General features: G+C 36.7%; 2 protein-coding genes and 1 pseudogene across 2 annotated transcripts; 1 reads left to right on the top strand and 2 right to left on the bottom strand.

Annotated features, from left to right (window-relative positions):
* Positions 1 to 6,634: 6,634 nt before the first annotated feature.
* LOC117621702 (mitogen-activated protein kinase kinase kinase 17-like) lies at positions 6,635 to 7,669 on the top strand. The gene has a single exon (XM_034352258.1). The coding sequence runs from the start codon at positions 6,635 to 6,637 to the stop codon at positions 7,667 to 7,669; it is 1,035 nt and encodes a 344-aa protein (XP_034208149.1).
* A 6,332-nt stretch (positions 7,670 to 14,001) lies between these two features.
* Positions 14,002 to 14,997, bottom strand: LOC117621701 (annotated as a pseudogene).
* An 8,252-nt stretch (positions 14,998 to 23,249) lies between these two features.
* Positions 23,250 to 24,189, bottom strand: LOC117623203 (heavy metal-associated isoprenylated plant protein 28). The gene is made up of 3 exons (XM_034354091.1): positions 24,156 to 24,189; positions 23,911 to 23,986; positions 23,250 to 23,700 (listed from the first exon to the last, which is right to left on the bottom strand). The coding sequence occupies exons 1-3, from the start codon at positions 24,159 to 24,161 to the stop codon at positions 23,342 to 23,344; spliced, it is 441 nt and encodes a 146-aa protein (XP_034209982.1). The 5' UTR covers positions 24,162 to 24,189; the 3' UTR covers positions 23,250 to 23,341.
* Between the last annotated feature and the right edge of the window lie 3,040 nt (positions 24,190 to 27,229).

The raw sequence follows: 27,229 nt of genomic DNA, 5'->3' as shown, positions 1-27,229 counted from the left end.
CGTGGCAAGTCACTGACTATACAGATCTGATCCAATGGCCAAAAACCACTAGAATGTACTCAAACCGTCATTTTCTTTCAGAGAGCCCCCAATTAATAATCCCATTTCAAAATCTAAAAAGGGAAAACCTGTTGAAGTTCAAATTTGACAGTTTCCCAATCCAAACCTCTCCTTCCTCACAAAATGGCTTACCTAACAAAGAGAAACTCCAATTCATACGACGACGATTGCAGCGACGACGTTTCACAATCACAAAATCAATATATCTACTTGGCATCAGAATCAGAAACCAATTCCCCGACCGACCAATTCTCCTCCTCACAACCACAGCCCGAGTCTGTTTCTTCAAGTAATCAAATCAAAGCCAGAGCCTCACTGCCATCAAAGACTAAAAATTTCTCAGAACCCACAACCAATCAGACCCCTTACTACATACCCATTGCGCCTCTGCCGATCTTTCGGGGCGGTTCGAACGAATGCCCGGTTACCCATTTAACCCGGTTCGCCAAATTTTGCCGCGCAAATTTCAGTTGCCCAACAGTGGACGTGATGGTGAGAATATTCCCGGTGACGCTGGAAAATGAAGCGGCTCTGTGGTACGATTTGAACATTGATCCCTACCCTTCGTTGAGTTGGGAAGAAATAAGATCGCTGTTCTTTCAGGCGTATGATCAGATCGATCAATTGCGGTCGGAGTTGACGATGATCAAGCAGGGCAGGGATGAGACAGTGCGTGCTTATTTTCTGAGACTGCAATGGATTTTGAAGCGGTGGCCGGATCATGGACTGCAAGACAATGTGCTCAAAGGGGTTTTTATTGATGGGTTGAGGAAGGAGTTTAAGGATTGGATTGTTGCAGAAAAACCCAGTTCGTTAAACGACGCTTTGAGGCTTGGTTTTGGGTTTGAAAAAGCGAAGAGCTTTCAGGCTGCTACTGCGGCAAAAGAGAAGGCGGTCGAGTGCGGGTTTTGCGGTGGGGGGCATGAGGAGAAGGGATGTGAGGTAAGGGAGAGGATGAGGAAGTTGTGGGTGAAGAGTAAGGAGGAGGGGTTGGTGAGGATGGTTTCAGTTTTGGGGAAGAGGGAAGAGGAAGGAGTGGAGAGAGAGGAGAAGGGAGAGTTGGTGGAGTTGAAGAACAAGGGGCAATGCCAATGTTGGAAGCACCAGTGTTGGAAGAAAAAGCTTGAGAGGAGTAAAAGCCTTGTGACTGGAAATTTCAATGCAAATAAAAATTTTTAGTTTAGGGTACCTCTACTTTTTCTTTTTCTTTTCTTCTTTTTCATTAGCTTCATTCTGTTTTCAATCTTTAGCCTCTTTTTTTTTTCTTTTTTTTTTGTTGTATATATATAATTGCTGAGAAGTCTTGTATTTATACTAGGGCAAATGCAAGAAGAGTCCCTAAAATAAAGTTATGCACTTTAAGTTGGAAGAAAAATTTAATTGCAATTAGGATAGCACTGTTTTACTATCTCTGGCAAATAATGATATGTCACGGAAAAGTGTAATTTTCGGTTCATAAAAATCTTTCTCCTAAGCCGATCCTCAATTTTCTTGCTTGGGGTTCTCAGAAGAACAAAGCATGACCACTGTAGCATGTGGCTCAATTACTTTCCTGGCTTCTTTCATTTTTATTATTTTCACATGCAATTATGCATGGTTTTACTACGCAACATTTTCTTTTCTTTTGTTTGTCTTCTTTCTTTTTACTTGCTTTGACGATTGAAACATGTCAGGTTTCTTTTTCTATTTATTTGTATGCACTTTGTCGGTGCGATGCGATGAGAACCTGAACTCATGTGTATATAAACAATGGCGGACCCAGCAAATAGTGAAAGTGTGGGCATAAATATTACATATAATATTATAATATTTATTTATGTAGTAATATTATATATTTATATAACTATATTATTATTTTTTGAAAGATTACATAAAATACAAGTGGGATGGGAGACAAACTAAATCATTTCTTAAACTGGCCTCATATTACCAAAGAAAATGGGGCAACGGGAACATCCATATGATTGGGCACCCCTAACACCCAATTGGGCACCCATCCCTAATCTAAGGACTAGAATAAACAAGGAGAAAAAATAACAGTTGTTTTGTAGTTTAAAGACTAGGACTAACAGAAGCTCACATATAGCCAATTGACATTATTTCAAGTTGTGTTGGAGAAGAAATTAACTGAATAACATAATAAAAACAATTTGAAATATATTATATATATTAACAAATCAAATTCATACACAAATCAAAGCCTATCACAAATAGAAGACTGCCCACCAGGATTAAACTATCAGAAATCAAAACGTAAGCATATTGGCTTTGATTTTTGTCGAACAATATGATATGCTTTTCTCTCATAAAGTGATTATTTGTGGAGAAGTGATCATGTGATTCCAAAATTCATAGCTTCTGACTTGAACGAATTGTTTGTTATATAGAGGTCCGATACTTCTGCATCCAACAGTTGTAATAATTGTTCAAACAAAATTCAAATTTTAATTGGATCATGATATTATCTAAAAAAATAAATTTCTAATTAATAAAAAAATATTAATTTAATCAACAAAACCCAAAGACCCAATCTTTGACAATTATAAATATATGGCTTATATATTCAAAGCCCAATCCAAAGCTGAGGCCAATTTCCATTCCATTAGGCCCACTTCCTACTTAGTGTTTCAAGTGAGCAAGAAAAACTCTAGCAAGTTGAAGGATCTAATTCAAGCCTAACAATTTTCTTCTTCATTTTTTTCAATGTGAAAAATAGTCTTTTAGTGAAGGTTGTGTCCAATATGCCATAGCAAATGAGGACCTAAAATGGAACTCTTCTCTTGGAGACAAAAGTTGTGAGAACAGTGAATCAACAAACTATTAACATAATCATTATAAATAAATAAATAAAACTAATATATCGGGATAAAATATCTTATTCAAACTCAATCAAAAAAAAAAAATATATATATATATATCTACGATACCGTACAGATTAAATTCAATTCCATTGAACATAAAATTAAGTATTTGTCTGGGCTTCATCCTCATGTTGGGGGCTTGGTCTTGTGAAGCCATTTCTTGTAGTCTGCAAGATGCATCTATGCATGGGAGATAACGAGCAATGGCTAGTTCATAATAGCCGAGTATACAACGACATTAATGAGAATTTAAAGTGTTTTAAGATATTTAAGGAAAATGTTGAATCTTCCAATAACAACGCAAACAAATCATACAAGTATGAAGCGTCAATCGATTTGCAGATCTTACGAATGAAGAGTTCAAAGCAACAAGAAATAGATTCAAGGGGCATGAATGCTCGACAAAGACAACTTCTTTCAAATATGAAAATGTTACGGAAGTGCCAGCTACAGTGGACTGGAGAAAACAAGGAGCTGTTACCCCAATGAAGGACCAAGGCCAATGTGGTAATTAAGCGTCTAGTTAATATTTGATAACTAAGAGAGACAATATATATATAGTCCCCTTCTATTGAGGGATCCTTCAAATAATTTTATTTGAGGGACACCCTTTAGGGTCCCCTACAAATTTTTTTTCAACGATCGAAACCATCTATTTTTTAAGTCTATTCATAGATCATCCTTGAAAAAAATTAGACAAATCGGAAACTGTTTTGATATCCAATTGTGTCCTACAAAATCAATAAACACGGAGCTTCAAGAAAGTACTAAAATTTTTCAATAATTCAATTGAGTGGTCAAATGATATCGGATTCAAGTGATTTTTTGTAGAGATGATCTTCGAATGAGTATCTACAAAAGAGACGGTTTGGATTAGTGAAATACAATACCGAGTGGGCCCTACAAGGGTATCCCTCAAATAAGCTAATTTGAAGGATCCCTTAATGGAAGCTCTCTGTGTGTATATATATATATATATATATATATATATATATATAAGCTTGTTTAGGGATCCCTAGATCATGGTATTAATTACTGCGGTTGGTTATGGCGTGAGTGATGATGGGACCAAGTATTGGTTAGTGAATAACTCATGGGGTACAGAATGGTGTGAAGAGGGGTACCTAAGAATGCAAAGAGATGTTGATGCAGCTGAAGGACTTCGTTGCATAGCGATGTCTGCGTCTTACCCCACTGCAAAGTTTCAGCATCACCTTATATCATTCCTACAATATATACCTTATAGGTATATTGAATGATATGTATCAACTTGTAAGTTTCTGAAATACATTAAGGTATACATTTATGTGAATGAAAAAACATCTGAAGTTTCTTTTTGTTCAGTTATCCAACTATGTCTAAATTAATTATGTCATTTTCTTATAATCATTATATAGCAAAAAATGCTTAATATATAACTCTGCTTTAAAAAGAAGGGCTTTTTAGATATATGTCCATTTTCATCAAGATGTAATGGATGTAGTACATATGATCTCCCTTTTCAATTGTAGTCCACTCTCACCAAGTAAGCAATTAGAATGTCCATAACTTTTAAGGAATTTACAGTATATGACACAATCATAAATGGAATTATATGAAAACACTTTCCTAAAATTCAGCATTTCCTTATGTGTGTGTGTATATGTGTTTCCTTTTATAGGTACGTACCTACATTACACGTAGTAGTTTTTTTTCTTGAGTTTTCTTAAAAAAATTTTTGATGGAGTTTCCTATATATATAAAAACACACACACACATACCTGCCTTCCAAGTGATAGTTTTTTTCTTGGGTTTTCCGAAGCAAATTTTATGGAGTTTCATCTCAATATACTCAAGTGCGAGTATACCTGTTGCAGATGTATGAGTTCCTTTTTTTCCTTTTTCTATAACCTTTTAGATAGGTACTTTTTTACTTTAATTATGATTTTAAAAACCCATACCAAATGTATTATATGAGTTCAATTACTTGAACTAGAGGCAATTTATGGGTATAACTATGTGCACAAGATCTGGCTTTTGGGTTTAATTACCTAGAATAGAGGTAACTTATGGATTTAATTACCTAGACTCGGAGAAATTATACAATAGTACGGTAGTACCATTTGGCAATTGACACCTAGTACTACGTTCCACTGAGCTTGTGACATGTGGATGTAATAAATTTCTCTCTAACGACGTTTGTTTCTCCAAAACCTCCGTCTCTTTCTTCTCGTTTTCTGAAATATTAAAACTATTCCAAATTTCAGTCGGAAGTTTACCCATGAACACATCGCATGTGCAGATTAAGTTTAGAGCACCCATTACTTGTCAAAGATTATGAGAGAGAATAACAAAATTTCTAAGAGGCCCATTAATTAGAGATCTATGAAGAAATTGAAGAACTTTGCCCGAAATCCATTACCCACAATCTTTGTTGGTCTATCACACCATCATTTCAAGCAAATTCATTATTCAACAAAGACCCATCAACGATCATGCGTTGATCGTGGTTGATTTTTAAAATAAAATAAAAATTATGGGTTGAAAAACACCTTTTCTTGGAGAAAGAAAAAAAAAATCCATATATTTTGGCAATTTTTAGTGAGAGTTTGCTTCAAATAAATCAACCGCTAAAAGAAATAATCTTGGCTTCTTGCATCATGTAACTCCATTGTTATTCTCTTTTCTGGTAAGCACCTTCAAACTTTTTTTTTTTTTGCAGTCAAAGTCGGCGCCTTCAAACTTGAGTTCAGTCTCTAGGAAGAATAACAACGAAACGGAGGTTTTGGAGAAGGCAAACATCGTCACGGAGAAATTTATTACCATTCACATGTTGCAAGCTCAATGGAACGTAATACCATATGTCAATTGCCACGTGGTACTACCGTACTATTGTATAATTGCAGCTGGAGTAGAGGCAATTAAATTAAAATCAAATCTAATAATTAATTTCCTACAAATCAATACCTTAACGATTTTACAAATCCATAATTTACCTTATTTATGTTTTAGGGGCATAATTGGAACAACAAAATAATTAACAAATAAATAAAATAAAGTGTAAACATCAATATAAAAAAAAAAAAAACGCATGTAATCTTATGTGGCGCAAAAGTCAAAGGACTTAGATCAACAACAATTTCTACATGGATTGCACCCAACATCTCTCATAAGAATTGGACTTATGCCAAATTTTCTATAAAAAGAATGGAGAAGAAAGCTAGGTTTTGAATAAAATAAATCCTAGCATTGAAAAGACATGAAATCCATGAATTCCAAATCTTCCAAATCTTCCGAGATATATTGAAATATGAAAATTTGGTTTTGTAGATAATTACCATATTATCGCCATCTCAAACGACAAGTCCTTACTCTTTCCTTAGTTATAGATAAATGAAGTTTCCAAAATTGAAACCCTTAATTAACAAAAAGATGAGCTGGAAAAAAAAAATTAACAAAAAGATAAGAAAGAAAAAATGATAAACTAATCTGGAAATTATGTTATTGGTTAGCTAGTATCTTGATCTTTACGTCACAAATGAAAACCTGATAAGCATCAATTAAACCTGACCGACTTTATACCCTAAACCACACATTCGATACATCTTCCAATGCCCTAGAGTAAACTATAAAGCATTACAGAGCACAATCAAGCAGCCGCTAATTCTGTCAGAAAGACTAGCTTATTTCCTTGTGGAGAAAACAAAGAACTAAGAACTGAGTGAAGAAGAATAATGAAAAGAAAGGTAGATGAAAAATTAGACGAAGAAAAGCACAGCATGTGCAGTCATGGAGTGCACTGGTCGAGAGGGAAGTTGATTGGAAAAGGAAGCTATGGTTTTGTTTTTCTTGCTACTCCCAGGAAACCAACAAAGGATGAGCATAGCCGCGGTATGCTCAATTTGCGAGAAATGATGGCGGTGAAATCCGCAAAGGTCTCTGCTTCTGAGTCCATTAAACATGAGTCAGACGTTCTCCTTGAGATCAAGGGTTGCCCTGTCATTATCGAGCGCTTAGGTGAAGAGACCACGGCCACAGACAAGGGTGACATGGTCTACAACTTGTTGTTAGAATTTGCTTCCGGAGGAACCCTAGATGGTCTCATACATAAATCAAGAGGTCATAAATTATCCGAATATGATGTTAGAAGATACACAAGGTCAATTCTTGAAGGGATTCAACACATTCACAAGTATGACTATGTTCACTGCGATTTGAAGCCGGACAACATTTTGCTTGTGCCTACCACAACAACTAGTTCTGGTGGTACTAGTTTTGTAGCCAAGATTGCAGATTTTGGACTCGCTAAGAAAACCAAAGTAAATTACAGTCGATGGAGAGGCACGCCTAGGTATCTGTCCCCAGAGGCTTTTATTAATAACAAACAAGATCAGTCCTCTGATATTTGGTCTCTAGGTTGTATTGTGTTTGAGATGCTAACCGGCAAGTCGCCCTGGGATTTGAAGCCTGGTTACAATCCAAACAATCTCCCTGACGTGTTGATGTTTGATCATCTACGTACTTGCAAACTTCCGACTGGAATCTCAGATATGGCCAGGGATTTTCTCAAGAGTTGCCTTGCCATGAATAGCAGGGAAAGATTAACAGCGGAAAGTCTCTTGTCTCATCCATTCGTAGCGCAGCCACAATCATCAAAAGAGGGTCATACCAAGGTGAAGCTGATTAACTCCTTTTTGGGCTACGCATCTGGTGTATGTTGCTTCAAACCGAGCTCAGATTACCATGCAAACTCTGCCATTGTACAATGAAAGCATCCTTCCCTGCCGGATTTCGGTATTTCAGCTAGGTTTTTTTTTGTTGTATTCCTTTTTTGTCTGTAATATGAATCAATTCAAATCAATCATGTCAAGGCTGTAACCACAAAAGTTTACAAACATATTCAAGCTTTTCTCGAAATATTTGTGTAATTTTAATGGTCTTAATATAGTAATAATACGGCAACTGGGGCAAGCTGTCTATTATGCCTTTAAAATAGCTTCACTTCCATTTCGATGGCTTTTGGTTTGCTGGTTTATTGAACTGGAAATCCATTTTTCTGTTTGGGTTTAGAGTAACTCTTGAGCAGTCTCTTTGATCCTGGTTTTTCCAGTTTTGTGCAGCCTCCCTTTGCCTGATGGTTCTGAATAAACCAACTTTTTGTTAGTAGTCTATGAGACAGGTTGGAAAGATGATATTTTGGAAGAATAAAGATGATATTTTGGAAGAATAATTGGATGAAGGATATGATTTGTGGGGGGACTGATGATATTTTAGAACATAAATGGATATCTATAATGATTTGACTGGTGATATTGCAATAGAAAATGATAGCAAGTTTTCTATTTCGTTTGGTTATGAATGTATATAGCTTGGCTCAGAGAAATTTTGTGATTTTTGTTGTTGTGCTACTTTACTGGGATTCTCTGGTTTTCCAATTGCTGCAGTGTCCTTCTCTTCTGGTAGTTTACTGATCATTGACATGAAGCAGGACAATGTAATTTGAACAGGAGAGACTAGTGGAATTCGAAAACTTATACGCACAAATTAAACTTCTAGCAACGGAGTTTTGAAAAAATAATAATAATAAATAAAGAATATAAGATTTTACTCAGTTTGTCAACATTATCACATTAAACATTCACTTCTGTAGCAACACAAAGGAGAGAGAGAGAGATCTGAGAAACCATTGTCGTACAGTTACTAGGTACAGTTACTTGTTGACAACCTCTCTGCTCTCACAGTTTTGTTTATAGGAACTCACGAGCAACTTCCTAGTGGGTCACCCATCCTGGGATTGCTCTAGCTCCCAACTCACTTAACTTCGGAGTTTCCATGACTCCGAAACCAATAAGCTCCCAAAAGGCCTCGAGTTAGATGGAGGCGGGCATGTACATATAAGGCACATCACTCCCTCTCTGTTGGTCAATGTGAGATGTTACAATCCACCCTCCTTAGGGGCCCGACATCCTCGTTGGCACACTTGCACCACACGGCAGAGTGGCTCTAATACAAATTGTCACATCTCGGGATCGGCTCTGCCGTAGCACGATATTGTTCGCTTTGGGCCCCCCTCTCTGCCTCACGGTTTTGTTTCTGCAAACTCACAAGCAACTTCCCAGTAGATCACCCATCCTGGGATTGCTCTAGCCCCCAACTCGTTTAACTTCGAAAGTTCCCATGACTCCGAAGCCAGTGAGCTCCCAAAAGGCCTCATGTTAGATGGAGGCGGACATGTACATATAAGGCACATCACCCACTCTCCGTTGGTCGATGTGGGATGTTACATGATATTCCAATATAAGATAATAGTGAGTTTTCTATTTAGCTTAGCTCAGAGGAATTTGTGAGTTTCAGCGCCTAAAACTCTCACACCAGAAGCTGTTTCTCTATTGTGCTACTTCTACTGGGATTCTCTGGTTTGCTAGATTGCTGCAGTGTCCTTGTCTTCTGGTGGTTTACTGATCATTGACTACATGAAGTAGGACAATGAAATTTGAACAGGAGACTAGTGCAATTCTTAGTTTCCAGCATTATTTATCAGATTTGACTCTCTTTATCACATTAAACATTCACTTCTGTAGAAACGCAAAGGAGAGAGAGAGATAGATATTTTAGAAACCATTCAAACAAATCCAAAAAATTATTTCTTGAATAAATCCCCTCTGCTACAAATGCTAATCATTTTTCTACTTTTGAATCATATCTCAGTAATTAATTCTATTTCAATTAAAGGACAGAAATTAGGATGTCAAACAAAGTGGGTAGAATAGTTTCAGATTATATTTCATTCTTCAAAAGGCGGTATTTATAATACAAGAGTACAAACCCTAGTAGGGTTATACTAGGAAACTAAGATAAAGTCCTAATTACATAATATCTATACAAAAGGAAATAAATAGAATCATAATATATTAGGAAGTAAATTTTCTAATTACACTAGGATCTTGTTAACACTCCCCCTCAAGTTGGAGCAAAGATGTCGCACATGCCCAACTTTTCAAGTGAGTTGAGGAAGTTACTAGTAGAAACAGCTTTTGTAAGGACATCGGCTAACTGATACTCAGAATTGATGAACGGGAAGGAAACAATCTTCGCATCCAACTTCTCTTTAATGAAATTTCGATCAATCTCCACATGTTTTGTATGGTTATGTTGCATCGGGTTATGTGCAATTGCAATTGCAACCTTATTGTCACAATATAAATCCATAGGTTGCTTAGGTCCAAAGCCAATCTCTCAATAATCTCCTCAACCACAGTAACTCACATACACCATGGGCCATCCCACGATACTCAGCCTCAGCACTAGATCGAGACACCACCATTTGTTTCTTACTCCTCCAAGTAACAAGATTACCACTAACAAACGTAAAATACCTAGACGTAGAACGCCTAACAGTAGCTGAACCTGCCCAATCAACATCTGTGTATCCTTCCACATCTGTATGACCATACTTGGAAAACATTAACCCCTTGCCAAAAGTTACTTTGAGATATCTCAAAATACGCGTCACAGCTCCCATATGGTCTTCACTAGGCGAGTGCATAAACTGACTCACTACACTTATTGATTATGTAATATCGAGACGTGTATGAGCTAAATAAATTAATTTCCCCACAAGCCGTTGATAGCACTCATTATCAGTAGGAATTTGATCAGGATATAACCCCCAACTTGTGATTCTGTTCACTAAGAGTATCAATTGGTTTACAATCCAACATTCCAGTTTCTGCAAGTAAATCCAAAATATACTTCCTTTGAGACAAGAAAATACCATGCTTAGATCTGGCAACTTCAATCCCAAGAAAATACTTCAAGTCACCTAATGATTTCATCTCAAACTCATATGCCAGATATTTCTAGAGACTCTGTATTTCTGTCTGATCATCTCCAGTTACAATCATATCATCAACATAAATTATTAAAGCTGTCAATTTACCTTTGCGACGCTTCAGAAACAAAGTATGATCCGAATTACTTTGCACATACCCAAATTTCTTCATAGATGTAGCAAATCTTCCAAACCACGCTCTTGGAGATTGCTTCAATCCATACAAGGACTTCCGCAGTCTACATACAACACCCTCCTTAGAGGTCACATGAATACTAAGAGGAAGATCCATGTAAATCTCTTCCTAGAGGTCACCATGTAGAAATGCATTTTTGACATCAAACTACAATAGGGGCCAATCATGATTAGCAGCAAGGGATAAAAGCACACGCACAATATTGAGCTTTGCCCCTGGAGCAAATGTCTCCAGATAATCCACTCCATATGTCTGAGTACACCCTTTAGCTACCAATCTAGCCTTGTAACGATCAATGGAACCATCAGCCTTATGCTTCAAAGTAAACACTCATCTGCATCCAACTGCTTTCTTCCCTTGTGGCAAAGGAACTAGATCTCACGTCTTATTCTTGTTTAAGGCATCCATTTCCACATTCATGGCATCCATCCATTTGGGGTTAGATAGAGCATCCTACAGCTTAGTTGGAACACATACACTAGATAATTGACACAAATATGATGCATATGACTTAGATAAACGATGAGTTGTGACATAATGGCTAATGGGATATTTCGATTTGGCATGTATATCAGGAGAATATTGTACTTTGGGTTTTCCACGAGTAGTTCATGGGGGTAATTGATAAGTAGACACAGACATATCTGGAGAAATTAACTCGCTTGGCTCAGTATCACGATTAGACTGGGGCAACGGCAGGGCAGAGGGGGGTATTGTATCAAACTCGTCTTCGCAGGAAACACATGGAATAGCATCAATTGACCCAGGCGGCCGATCTCACCCATCTGGGCGACCGGTCGTTTCTAGCTAGAGTGTATCCGGATTAGCGTCAAGCGACCGGTCCCTATCATCTAGGTGATCGATCGTTTCCAGGCAGAGTGTATTATTGTCAGGCATCAGGTCATGCGACCGGTCGTGCACATTTGGGCGACTGGTAATTTCTAGGCAAAGTGCTTCCTCTTCTGCTCCAGACCTGTGCAACCGGTCGCTAACTACTAGGAGACCGATCATTTTCTCTCCGAGATCATATTTTGTATCATCCTCACCTACATCTCTAAGTTCCAGATCCTGCAATCCGATACTCTACAATTTACTCCCCTTCTCCCCTTGAATTGGAGAGGAGGGAGGAACATAATACGGTACCTCTTCATGAAAAGTCACATCCAAAGTAATATTCACATTCTGAGTATGAGGATGATAGCATTTATAACCCTTCTGAGTAGTAGAATAACCAATGAAGACACAGCGGAGAGCGCATGGATCCAGTTTACTCCGTTGATGAGAGTACACATGAACGTAGGCAACACACCCAAACACCTTCGGAGGCAACTTAGAGACAGAGACAGGAGATGTATGGGCACACAATATATCGAGCGGAGTCTTGAAATCAAGAACCCGACTAGGAGTACAGTTAATCAGATATGTTGCGGCCAAAACACCATGGCCCCAAAGATGATGGGGAATAGACATGTCCAATAGAAGGGAGCGGGCAACTTCAAGTAAGTGACGATTCTTGCGTTCAGACACACCATTCTGCTAAGGAGTGAATGGAGTAGTAGTTTGGTGGATAATGCCTTGGTTACGAAAAAATGGGTCAAGGGATTATTCACATATTCACCTCCTTTATCAGTCGAAACACTTTGACTCGGTCATGAAACTGAGTAGACAGCATGGCACAAAATTCAGGAAGAATAGAAGCAACATCATGTTTATTCTTCATCAAATACACCCATGTTAGGCGAGTGCAGTCATCAATAAAAGTAACAAACCAACAGAAACCATTAAAAGTCACACGAGTAGGTCCCCATACATCCGAATGTACTAAATCAAAAGGTTTTGCAGCTTTACTGTCACTCAAAGGAAACACAGTGCGATGGCTCTTTGCCAAAATACATGGCTCACACTTAAAACTGGACTCAGCACAAGAGCGGAATAAAGATGAAAACAGACACTTAAGGTAGCCGAACGACGAGTGTCCCAAGCGACGATGCCATAACCAAAGTTGTTGTTTGTCCTTGACATTGCAACTTTGAACAGTATAAACGATACGATCACGAACTGGCGCAGAAGGCAATCTCAAATAATATAACCCCCTATCCGTTTACCATGCCCAATCGTCTCGCAAGTCTTGAGATCCTGAAAAGAGCAATGTGTAGGATAGAAGGTAGCAGAAGCCTTAAGTGTATCAAGTAATCGGCCAACAGACAACAAATTAGAGTGGATATTGGGAACGAGTAACGCACGAGACAAGGACAAAGTAGGAGTGAGAGAGATTGTGCCCTTGCCAGTAATTAGAGAGGGCAAGCCATTAGCACTAGTTATGTATGGGTCACGAGTGTTACTAGACAACTCTAGACAACTCATCAAAAAAAGTAGCATCATAAGTCATATGATCAGAAGCACCAGTATCAATTATCCAAGTATTGGAGCCAGTACCTGGAATATAGGCTGAACCACATAAATTTCCAGAAGCAGCAGCAACAGTACCAACAAAGGAGTTATCACCCATGATTGCAGCAGAAATTCAACAGCTTACGACAGAGTGTACAATGGAACAAAATAGAGGCACAAATACAGTAGATATACGAAGATATGCAAGAACATAGTAGAGGTATGAACACAGCAAAGTGCACAGCGGAACACAGCAAAGGTGCAAATACGGCAGATGCACGAAGACAGGAATGACACGAACACGACAACACAACTCACAAACCCAGAAGGGGGCACACACGGCACAGGTAGAGAAAAAATATGGGGCTAGAATACGGGTGGGCACAACACACAGGTCACTAGAAAAGTTTGCTTTGATACCATGTCAAACAAAGTGGGTAGTTTCATATCATTCTTCAAAAGGAGGTATTTATAATACAAGAGTACAAACCCTAGTAGGGTTATACTAGGAAACTAAGATAAAGTCCTAATTACATAATATCTATACAAAAAGAAATAAATAGAATCATAATATATTAGGAAGTAAATCTTCTAATTACAGTAGGATCTCGCTAACAGGATCATTACACAAAAATTTTGTATAGTCTCTACCCTTACAAACTTGAACTGATCACTTTATAACATCAATGCACATTCACTTCTTCACTGCTTGAACTCAAAGTTACACTTGCAGTATCAGATTGTGAAGCTCCATTATATCTTATGGTTGTATTCACTACACAAACGAACGGATGAGATAAGAGCTCTTCAGCAGTTAACCTTTTACAGGGATTGAAGGCTAGGCAAATCTTTAGAAAATCCCTCCCCTCCTTTGAGATTTTAGCTGGAATCTTGGGAGAGTCAAAAACAAGCATGTCGAGGTAATCCTGAGGCTTCCAACAAAAACGCGTATCCCATAGGGGCTTCCCGGTGAGCATCTCAAGCACAATGCAACCAATAAACCAAATTTCAGAAGGCTGATCCTGCAACTTGTCAAGCAAAGCTTCTGGGGACAGATACATAGGAGAGCCTCTACATCCAGATCCACCCACCTTTTCTTTTGTTCTCTTAGCCAATCCGAAATCTGCTCTCTTCGCCACCAAACTAGTACTTCCACAACTTGTGGTGGTAGGCACAAGCAGAATGTTCTCCAGGGTCAAATCACAGTGAACATAATCACACTAGTGAATGTGCTTAACCCCTACAAGAATTGACTTGGTATACCACCTAACCTCAGATGCCGGCAATCCACAACCATTGGAATTCTTGATCAGATGATCAAGGCTTCCGCCAGAGGCATATTCCAAGAACAAATTGTAGACCTTCTCACCATTCTCATCGGCGGTGAATTGTCCACCAAAGCACTCAATAACAGAAGGGCAGCCCTTAAGTTTGATGAGCACCTCTGCGTCATGCTGAACAGACCTTAAACACGGAACCTAGTTAGACGATTTCACCACCATAATTTCAGGCCTACGACCAAACCGTGTGATGGGTTTCGTGTAAGTGGCAAGATGAACAGACCCATATCTTCCTCTTCCGATCAGCTCTCCTCTTACCCAGTTCACTCCATGATTACGCCTGCAATTCCTCTGCTTCTTTATTTTTACTTCTACTTTTATTTCTGCCTTTCTTTTCATGATTGATGATGATTAATTTATGATAGCTTCTTCACAACAAAATTCACAGCCCTAGTGTTTCTTGGACTCTCTCTACTATAACAACAGTGAGATGAAAGGAAGGTGAATTTGGGGTTTTATAAGGGATAAAGTCGGTGGGGTTTCCTTGATTTGAGACTTGGACGCCAAGCTACTAAAGAATAGCTGGAAAACTACAACTAGTGCTAGTTCAAAATGCGTTTGAATTTAGAAACTTTTATTTTTAACCCACAAGGATTAGGACTCTGATACTACGGTGCTAATTACAGGGTGGCAAGAAAATTAGAGTTGGGTAATGTCAATATATATGAACTTTGATTTAAAAAAATTCTGTTTTGCTAAAAGTAATCACGTAAAACCTAGATACCAATTACACTATCAAAACCTAGATACCAATTGCAAATAATTATGGGTGCATTAGACAAATTTTTTTTTTTCAATACCCAAAAAAATTACTTAATGTTTTTTTTTTTAAACATTCTCTTTTAAAAAAAAAATTACTTATTAATTCTTTTTTATGAGAAATTTATATTTAACGAAACGGCAAATAGAAATGAAAAATCGCTAAAAGAAAAGATAAAAGATCCAGAGTTCGAAATTCCCCCACTCCTTTACCAGAACACAAATAATAATAACTTTTCAAGTATTTTAAATTTTAAACCAACCAAAATTCTTAGCACATGAGAATGGCCCCAAGGTCATCTCGATAATATAACACTCAATCGTCAGAGCATTATGGCCTCACATTCATTCGAGATACCAAAGTCTTTTTGTTCAAAGCAACACTTTTAAAGAAAAATATAAAGAAAATTTACCTACCCCTCTAGTTAAAAATTTTTGTTTGATTGTAACCTTACACAAGCTTCCACATATAGTTAAAATTCAAAAAAGTTATAGCTTGTGATTTTCAATTAAGTAAAAAACTTTGCGGCCATCAACTAGTTCTTAGGGTTCATTTGAGACTGCTTCTTTAAGAAACACTTCTATTTATAAAGCACTTCTAACCATAGCACTTTTATTACAAAAGGGCTAAAATTTTCGTAATAAATTTAAATGCTTTCTAGAAATGCACTTGAGAGTGCATCTTGAAGAAGCACACGACAAGTGTTTCTCTAGAAAGTGATTCTACGATCCAGAAACACTACTTCTTCATTTTCTAGCCAAACGCAGTCAGAGAAGCGCTTTTGGTTGTCATAAAGTGTTTTTAGCCCCTCCAGAAGCACTCCCAAAAATGTTAGTCTAGTTGACCCAAAAAAAAAAAAAAAAAAACCTCTTACTGTTGTGGTATTTGTTTTTCCAATGTTTCAAACATTCAAAGTTCGAATTCCCCCTCCCCATTGATTAAAAAAAATACTTTTCGGCCATTTTTACTGAAAAAATCATTTTAAAATTTTCAATAACCTAACATTAACCAATTGGGTGTTTAGTTGGATTGACCCAGACCTTTGGTGTACTCCCAAGTGGTCCTATGTTCAAGCTCCCATGGTACCTCTGTGTGTGGTTCTCCTACCTCCCCCTTCCTAACTTTGACAAAAAAGCCTAACATTAAAACTTAAAAGAAAGTAAAAATAGCCAATGAGAGGTATAGCCTAGAGAAAAAGGGCATTGATTTGTAGACCAGTGGTCTCAGGTTCGAACCCCATGACATCTTAGTAGTTTATATGTGTGAGCAACTCTCATTCCCTTATAGTTTAGACTATCGCTTATATTAAAGAAAAATGAAAAATAAGAGGCGTACAAAGAAAAAGGAAAAACTTTCATCAAGTCCTTTGAAAAAAATGAAAAGTAAAAGTATGCTTGGCATGTCCTAACATGATGAGGATGTGTTCCAAAAAAAATAAAACAGTTGTTGGCAATGTGATGTGTGCATGAGCAAATGGAGAAATATCACCGGTGAATGAAGTTAAGGTTTCACACCCAAAATTAATTGGCAAAGAGGGGAGTACTCGAATTCCTTATAACTGATGCTAGGTCCCTTAATTTTTTTAATGTAGGACAATCACTTTGAACCAATCAGGTTGAATTTGCAAAGAATGATTCTAAATTTTAAAAATAAATTTAGCTCTGAGAATCAGCAGGTGGGGTTGGTGATTTATTGTATAAGAACAGTAAGTGAATTTGGGATTTTATGAGGGGAAAATAAAGTCGGTGCGGTTTCTCTATATGATGGTTTTTCCTTCTAATGGTTGGATTTAATTGAAGTGTTGTTTGATCGGAGACTTGGATGCCAAGCTACTAAATAACAGCTGGAAAACTACAACTACTTTTTCACAACGCTTTTGAATTTATAAACTTTTTTACTTGGTGTTGGGGCCTTTTTTCGATGGAAGGCTAGTCCAGGATTGTTGATTCTTGGACCGTCATAGAGTGGTGAATCAAGCCTTCGTTGCCCCCTTTTTTTGAGTTAGCAAGAACTAGGCCCAAAGCATCTCAAGGGAGAAGCAAGTCCAAGGGGACTACTTTGTTCTTCTTCCAGCGGCTGCGTGTTTTGTGTTGATGTTTCCGGCAACTAGACAAAGAGTTGGAGATGGTGCATTGATGTTGCACAGACTTGGCATGAGAGTTTGCTTTGGTGAATCAAGATACTACTAGGCTTTGTATGAGAGGCTTGTGGCATGGGAGCTAAGAGAAAATGAGTATAAAGAAAGGATTAAGGCTTGAGATTTTAGGTGTTTTCGACAGCTAGACGAAGAGCTTGTGATGTCTGCGTTTTCTTATCAAAAAGGTAATGACTATGGTTTCAACTTAGCTTGAGAGGATGGGTGTTTTAGATTTGGGATGGAGCTTTTTGAGAGAGAGAGAGAGAGAGAGAGAGAGAGAAGGTAGGTGGCTTTAGTAGATTTCCAGCAACTTGACGAATGCTTCACTGTTCTTTTTCATGGTTGAAGATGACTTGATGATGTTGAACCGAGATTGTGTGAGCTTGGCATGGAGCTTAGAGACCATAACCACCACCCAACCCAATGCCACCCATAAGACCACAAGACCATAACCACTCTCCCCTTCTTCCCCTAACTTCACCATCAGACCATAACCACCACCTAACCCAATGCCACCCAAAGCAGCCACCAGTCAAACACCTAAACCTCACCGCCACCTTCTCACCCATCAAATCAACCACTTTTTCCAACCACACCTCCACCGCCACAACTACCTCATCTCATTCTCCTGAACCATCGTTGAGATCGATGGCCTCTCTGGCTACGACTTTGTCGTCGTCGACATGGAGCACGACCATGGCATCGTGTCCCAAGCATTCCCAGCTTCCACACCTTGGCCGCCGCTCAAACCCGGCCATTCTTCGCTTGCTTGAGACCTGTACAACTTGGGCCAAGAAAGTCCTAGATCTGGGCCTGCAAGTAGAATTATACAAATTTCAAAGATCCTCAAAGCCATTCTACAAGTGGAAGTTGCAGACAATCGTGTTGGGTGGTGGTTATGGCATGATGGTGAAGTCAGAGGAAGAAGGGGAGAGGTCGAGAGAGAGAGAGAGAGACAAAGAACAAGAGATTTTTTAATTAAACAGCAAATACATTATTTAATTATATTATTTTAATTTTTATTAATATGTTATTTCATTTCAAAAAAAAAAAGTGGGCCATGTACATGACACATCATCATTTGTGGTGAAAATATGAAAATAGCCCTACCACATCATCAAAATTGATGGAGTTATGAATGGAGATAACAGCAGGGGGCAAAGTGGAACACAAAACCATGGTCAAGGGAGTTAAGTGGGCCATTTTAACTTTCGGGGGGCAAAGTGAGATTTGACCAAGTTTCATGAGGCACCGAAGTAAATAAACAAAAAAATACAACACAAAACAAAAGAGGAGGCTGTGTTGTGGTGTTGATCATATAAAGTGATGGTAGAGAGGCTCAAGTTGTGTTGATAGGAGGCGAGTTGGTGTTGTGGTGGTCGAGAGGCTCATGGTGTGTTTTCTTCTTGGTAAATTTCAATTACAAATTTATTTAGCCTCAATTGTCGATGCATATTAAATAAAAGAGTAATACTATTTAGACACATAACATTGACCACTTTAGTTTACCACCTTATGGGGCAGCTGATATGTCATGTCATGCCGATTAATGAATAGCTGACCATCTTATGTGACAGTTGATGTGTCATGTCGTGCCAATTAATGAATGTTGTCATGTGTATTCTATTTTTTATTTATTCTCTTTTCAATAATCCTTAAAAAAAACAAAAAAATTAAAAATTAAAAAACCCTAGCGTCCCTTGTAAGGTGATTTGTTACAACTGTATTTTTTATCGTAACCTTACACAAGTTTACAAATAAAATTGAAATTAAAAAAATAATTATAATGCATGATTTGCAGTTTAGTATAAACATTTTCTACACTAACTAATTCTTAATTAAGTGGTATTTTTCTTCCTCATGTTAGAAAGATTCCAAATTCGGATCTCCTTTTTTATTGTCATTTTTTTCGTTTTATATAATTTTTAAATATTTTAAACAAATGGAGTTATTTTTTAAAAAAACAAAAATGTTTTAAAACTATTTTTTATATTTAATTTAGATTTTGAAATTTTTAATAGCTAAATTTACTGACCAACTTGACGGAACGAGGGACATGAAATAAAGCATAGAGGGCATATTGATCTAGTTTGAAATGTATGGGACAAAGTGAAATTTTGGTGAAACACAAAGGACACATCGATAAATAAGCCTAAAAAGATTTTAAAAAGGGAAAATTAAGGAGTTAGAGAGAGAAAGGTGAAAAGGAGAAAACCCTTTCTTTTAGGCCTTGCATTATATTTTAATGATCAGAACCATTTATTTTTTTAGGTATTCCCCCAAAGATTATCATCACCAAGGAAGGATTTACACTTGGGCTGGAGCCCACTCCAGCCTAGTCCTAATTTAGTAAATAAGTTTAAAAGTGCAGGCTAACTTAGGAATTTTATAAAATAGCCCACCCTTCTATACATAAGTCAGCCTACCTACTTAGCCATCTTAAACCCCACATACAAGGAGTGGATAGGAATCCACTAAGCCCAAAAAAATCAACGAAAATAATAGAACAAAAGCCTCCGATCATTTGACCCAAAAAAAAAAAAAAAAGCAGCCTCCAACCAGGAAGCAAGCCAAACCAAACAAAAAACATGCCTAAAAGCATGAGAGAACCAAAGAAGAAGTGATTGTCTTCCTCTCCAAAATTATATCAACATATTTTTAGTGGGTTCTTCAATCTTAGTAAGTTTCTCTCTTTCTTTTTATTTAATTTTCAATTTTAATTGTTATCGTTAAGTTTTTATGATTTAGGGTCTGTTTGTTAAATTTTGAGTGCCGCTACGCTCGTGATAGGAAATTATTTTTGAAAAATTGTAAGTCGCCCCACATGCGTGATGGGAAAAATGTCTCCCACACATGCATGATGGGAAAAAAGTCTCCCGCACTCGTGGCAAGAATGCTTGTTGCTTTAAGAAAAAAATTAGTCCACCCTAGTAAACTTCCTGGATCCGTCCTTGATCATCACTATAAAAAATAATGCAAATTCAAAACAATTTATACCACTCAATTAATCGGTTGTCATTTTAGTGTTTCCTTGAAACACCATGTTCGTCAATTTTGTTTATCACAACTAGATGCCTATGGTTTTATTTATTTATTTATTTATTTATTTATTTTTTGGTGCAAGAATGATATTTGACTGAAGAATTAAAACATAGGACCCTTGGATCCGTTGAAATAGAATATGAAGTGTACCCCACAAGGTGTCCTTTCAAATAAGGTCATTTGAGGGACACCCTGTAGGGTTCCCTACAAATATTTTTTGAACGATCCAAACATCTATTTTTCTAACCTTCATTCATAGATCATCTTTGTAAAAAATCATGCAAATTGAAAATTATTAAGGAATCTAATTGGGACAAACAAAATAGACGAACACGATGCTTGAAGAAAAGACTATAGGAAACAATGATGTAATTGAGTGGTCAAATGGTTTCGGATTCAAGTGATTATTTGAAAAAATGATATTTGAGGGAATATTTAAAAACTAGATGGTTTAGATAATTGAAGTACAATGTGTGGTGGGCCCTACAAAGAGTGTTCCTTAAATAAGCTTATTTGAGGGATCCTTGGACTGAAGCTATACAATCCTCTTTTATTGAGGGATTCCTCAAATAACTTATTTGAGGGACACCATTTGGAGCCCCCCATGAATTTTATTTCAATGATTTGAATCGTCTATTTTATTGAAAGATAAGGATAAGTAGAGATACATGAGCAAGAGAGAAAAGGAACTCAAGCTACCAGAAAAATAGTAAAGACCACAGCATTAAGTCAATGTCCATTCTGGCTAGCAACCATCGAAAGCCTTAGGTAGGGGGAGGGCAAAGGCAACCATCCTTGTTCAGAATATGGGTCAGAGAGGACGGGGGCTTGTCGACCCAAACTTCCATGCGCATCCTTGCCTGAGCTAGCGACGTAAAGAAATCGGCCGCTTCGTTTGCTGATATGGGAATCCAAGACCAATTACAAGAGTGGAAGTACTGATTTATCTCCCTAATTTTAGGGATAATGGGGTAGATGGTCCAAGCACCCCTGGCAATATACCTTTCAAACTTTGGATGATGCTCCGAGAATCAGATTCCACCACAAAGTTCATGTGCCCAAGGTTGAGGGATCCCTTAACTGAAGCTCTTTATATATATGTGGGTCTATAGAGAGCTTCCATTTATTTGAGGGACACCCCTTAGGCTCCATTAATAATTCTTTTTCAACGATCCAAAATGTGTATTTTTCAAATCTTTAGTCATAGATCATTCTTACACCAAAAAAAAATTAAAAAAAAATCATGCAAATTGATGAACATGGTGCTTTACGAAAAGGTTATAATAGCGACCATCTAATTGAGCAGTCAAATAGTTTCGGCTTTAAGTGATATTTTGCATAGATTATCTTTGAGGGAATATCTTAAAACTAGACAGTTCAGATCATTGAAATATAATGCGTGGTGGGCCGTACAAGAGTCTCCCTCTTATTTGAGAGATCCTTCAACTGAAGCGCTCTCTCTCTCTCTCTCTCTCTCTCTCTCTCTCTCTCTCTCTCTCTCTATATATATATATATATTTATTTATTTATTTATCATTTATTCTTTCATCTAGATGTCCGCACGTTATTATCGTGTGGATGTCATTGTAAACGAAGAAAGTAGGAAAGAGTAGTAGAAAATACATGGCATCTATATAATAATAACATCCAGACGTCCGCATATGAGAATTTCTGTATATATATATCACCGTTTTCATGTTCTATTTTTAAGAAACAAACATAGTGCTACAGCCCATCACAATACTCAAAGTTCTATACTTCTTTATAATAATAAAAAAAATGAAATTTATTTTCTTACCTCATCAACTATACACAAAGCTACAAAGAAAATATTTTAACATTGGATTAAAACCAGTATGAGTCTTTTTGGAATCAATTGGCCAAGACATGAATTAGTATGTAATTAGCATGTCAAAATCATTGAAAAAAATTAAGTAGAGCCAACAATTAAGTTATTATATATATACGGCGAAGTATACTTTCATTATATAACTAGAAACATGATTACCATATGTATGTATCTTGTGTGTCAATTTGTGCATGTATGTGTGCGTGTTTCTTTGCTCTAATTTTCCCAGTTCAATGCATTAAACATGCTTTACTCAAAACAATCAATGCTTTTGTGCTTTTTTTTCTTTTGGACTTCATAGATCTAGGTCCAAAATGATTAGTTGCTACTAAGTATAGTCCACTCGTTTTTGGTTTTTAGTGTAGGTCCTTTGACATTTATTACTTTTTTTGTTATGTCGATTTTACCCTTTGAGGTAAATAAGGAAAATATGTTAAAAATCTAAATTTAATGCATTATTTCTTTGTTGGAATTTCAGAATTTAAATTTTGAAATCCATACTGGATAATATTCCTAATATATGAAAATACAATTTAATAAATGAAAAAACTCACATATTATACCAATCGATTAGACAAGCACCCACATGAAATTATGTATATGAAATTATGTGTCAAGTGTGAGTATACCTGTTGCAGATGTATGAGTTCCTTTTTTTTTTTTTCCTTTTTCTATAACCTTTTAGATAGGTACTTTTTAACTTTAATTATGAGTTTAAAAATCCATACCAAAGGTATTATATGAGTTCAATTACTTGAACTAGAGGCAATTTATGGGTATAACTATGTGCACAAGAGCTGGCTTTTGGATTTAATTACCTAGACTAGAGGTAACTAATGGATTTAATTACCTCAAATTATTCAAAAAAAATGGAAAAACATTTACTTAAATATCATCACATAATAGAACAAGCATGAGGGTTCTCATCACTAAAGGCAGCAGTAGTTTGATAGCCATAAGCACGTGTGGAATTTGCAGGATTTTGAGAATAGCCATGAGAAGGGCCATCATAGCCATGTTTGTAGTAGTTGTACCATGATGAAGGCTGAGGTGCATAGTTGTTGAGTGGGCCATTGCACTTCTGATTATAATATTGATCTGTACTGAAGTTATTGTGGTCTGCGCTGTAGGGGAACTGCCAGAGCTCAGCCCTACGACCAGTCTTCCGGACTGTCTTGAGAACCTTCTTCTGGTCAGCCCATCCGGTGATCGTCACCTTCTGCATGGCCATGTCTATATCAACGTTGTCCACACCTAATCCAAATCAAAGTGCAAACCATTAAGATAATAAGGTAACAAAATCAAAAATAAAAAGACACAGCTAGAAAGTCAATCCGCAACCCAGATGTGGACATCAGGAACAAAAATGTACTCTCCCAGCTCTCTTCTTTCTCTCATCCCTCTAATTTACTATCTTAATGGTGTTACACATACACCAAACTCAATTTGGTGGTGTGCATATACCTTTGAGCTTTTGAAGGGCACTTCTAACCTTGCTCTCACATCCGGGGCAGTCCATATGGACTCTCATCTCTACTGTCTGAGAAATGAAAAGCATCATGTCAAGTGGTTTTGTAATGTTAGAAGAAAAAAAAGTTCATAAATTAATTTAGGAATTCAGTAGTCAGATAATATATCATCTCAACTTCATTTCATTTGTTACCCAAAAAAAAAAAAAGGCATAGAAGCAGAAACAGAAGTTGTCTTACCGTCATTCTGCTTTTGCAAATGGTTGAAGAAATCTTTATGAGCTTTTCTATATGAAGCTATATATAGGAAATTGACAGTACATATATATATTTAGTTCATGAATTTCGTGCACCGACTTTAATCTCCTTCTACCCGTCTTGCAGGTTACAGATGGGATCTTTAAGCAAGACATTACTTAGCAAGTATCCCATTTTTCGACCAATAACAAGTGGCCACCTGTCCTGCTCCAGCTCTTTTATGGGATCCATTACAAGCTACAAGGTTTAGAGAGGGCCATTGACTTTGTATTTAACACCCTTTTGAAGTAAAATTAATTATTTCTCATATATTAATTGTTGAATATAATGCATGATTGAAATAGTTGACCGTTAGAGTAGGGAATTTTGAGTCTAAGAAAGGCACGTGTATACCGGCCAAAACTGCCGGATCATGTTTTAGTGCTTTTGGTTCTGATACCTTCAGGCCTTAAAGTGTCAACTCAAGAAATTAAAGCTTTTCATGGGGAGCTATGCGGTTAGGCAGTGCTACACAGCAAATTGGTTGTTTAAAAGGGTGTATTTAATTAAGATTTTAAAAAAGTTTAATGAAGTTATTAAGTTTTGGGTGATTTTATTGGCACCTCATTATTTGCTCTTTGTACTCCATATTAATTTTAAACATGAACAACCTATTTTACGCTTGTACATAATTACCGTTAAGGACAAAAAAATTAATTGAAAATAAAAATTAAATTTGCTCACTACACCTACATGTTCCTGCGACCCTAGTTAGACTTTTTTTCTCAAACCATCATGTTCCTACGACCCTAACGAGGTTTATACGCATATATTAGTGAAAAAATATCTTGTATTTATTCAGGAAGGGTGAAATTGAAGTTAGAGAGGCTTCGAATGAGGTATGAGTTTATTTTTTGGCCTTTTTGAAGTTTAAAATTTTATGATGGTCGCTGATTGCATTCAGCACACTAGTACCGAATGTGATAAGTAAATTCGATGGGATGCCAGCGAAACATTGCACTTATTTCAGTTATGTTTGACCGGCCATTAACCTAAGATGCGGTGAAGATCCACCGTAACATGGAACGGTGTTCGGTGTTGTATTATGAATCTTTACCTACAATTTAGTAGCAATGAACCAAAAATATATTTATTTTTTCAGTATCTTATTGTCGACTACAAATTTAGTGCAAGCTATTTTGACCTTACTCCCATTAAAGGAACAAAAACAAGGTGACGCCCTATTGAATGAAACAATGTTGGAACAGAATGTGTATTGGATTTGCACTATTTTTTTGTTGGATGACCATGCTTGATATGGGGCATATTATTGCCACATGTTAGAATGTGGTTTTAATTCTTCTAAGCATGTGTCAATGCCTTACATTTCTTCCCTTCTTAGTTCAATCAAGTAAAACCAAGCTACGTCAGATTACCATTGGTTTTGTTGATGATGATCACTATATCCATATATGAATTTATTTGTTTACGCGACATAGTTTAATTTTATATGCTATTCATATATCAATGAATTCTTTTTTTGTAGGTTCATTTGTCTCGAGATCATCCTATTCCACTAGTTTCTAGAATGTGGCATGAACAAAGTGACATGCAATGTAACACATTTGCACTCGAAGTACGAAGCGTGTGTGGGTGCATTTCAATAACTTCTAGGAGTGGAGAATGTAGCTACTATAGATACGGTCATCCCAATGACTGACAAAAATGCACCCACTACAGAATTGAGATTATAAATCTAATAATTCTATTTATTTTCTTATATTCCTTTTTTTTGGTGGGACAAACTTCATAAGGGTCTGAATAAGTTCTAAAGTTCTAAAGTTCCATGAGTTCTAATACAAACATGCAATAACTAATCAAAACAACAAAAGTTTCACGAGTTCTAAGAGACGCATGCTAGCAAGTCAGTTAACCATGACGAAGTGGATATGTCATGGTAGACCATATGTTTGCACCCTCTAAAATCTACTTCAAGGTCTCAACCGCTTGATAAACTTGGAAAGGTCTTGTACGCAGTGCAACTGTTTCCTCTAATGCCATGAGCGGCCTGGTAAAGGACAACATACGCTCGTCATGCTCCAGCAAAGAATTTGAATTTAATGCCTTAGTAAAAAGTACAAAATTGAAAAAGTGGAAGTCATAACAAATTTATAATTTTACCTCTGTGAGTCCTCTTCATATCTAAAAAATAATATTAAGTACAAACTCAATAACGAATTTGGTAGATGATCACTAAAACAAGAAACGAATTCACTAGAACAATAAACAAATTCAGTAGACTACCACTAAAAAACATAAACAAATTCAATGGACTACCACTGAAAAACTGAAACATATTCGATGGACTACCACTGAAAAACAGAAACACATTCAGTGGATGGCCACTGAAAAACAGAAACAAATTTGATGGATTCCCACTAAAATAAAGTAAGTTAAGAAATGGGGTTCATGAGGGTAATTTAGGAAGAAAATGGGATGTAGTGAGTAATTTTAAATTCTACTAAAATTCAGTGCGGTGTAAAAAGAATGTGGGGTGCAAAGAGCAAATTTGTGGTGCCAATAAAATCACCCTTTAGTTTACAAAGTTCAATATATTTCAATTGATTTCTATAAATTCCACATAGAGTTTGACTGATTTCCTGAGTTGCTTAGAGTTCAAAAATATTTTTTTTCCTTTTTTTTGGGCTATTTATTGTTTTTCCATATTTTTAAAATAGAAAAATACCTTTACAAAAACAGGGCGTCCAAACAGTATACATCAAAAGAAAATAAAAAAACAGCATATGTTTTGTTCAAATGTGCAACCAAATAAGGATTTATGCGCAAAAGTAAAAACATAAAAGTTAATTCATGACCAAAAAACTGATAAGTAAACTATAATTATAAATGCATAAAAATGAAGAAGTATCTGCTTCATTACTCATCTTTCACTCCCGCCATTCATAGCATCTCTCCACATATCTGAAGATATTAGCATTCACGCGTTGTTGTTCTTGGGTTAGAAAAACTTGGTCATAATTATTTCCTTCATTTTCTGGTAACGATAACAATGTTGA

Source organism: Prunus dulcis, chromosome 3 (assembly GCF_902201215.1).
Source record: "Prunus dulcis chromosome 3, ALMONDv2, whole genome shotgun sequence".
Lineage (NCBI taxonomy): Eukaryota > Viridiplantae > Streptophyta > Magnoliopsida > Rosales > Rosaceae > Prunus > Prunus dulcis.
This window is presented reverse-complemented; position numbering and strand designations above follow the sequence as displayed.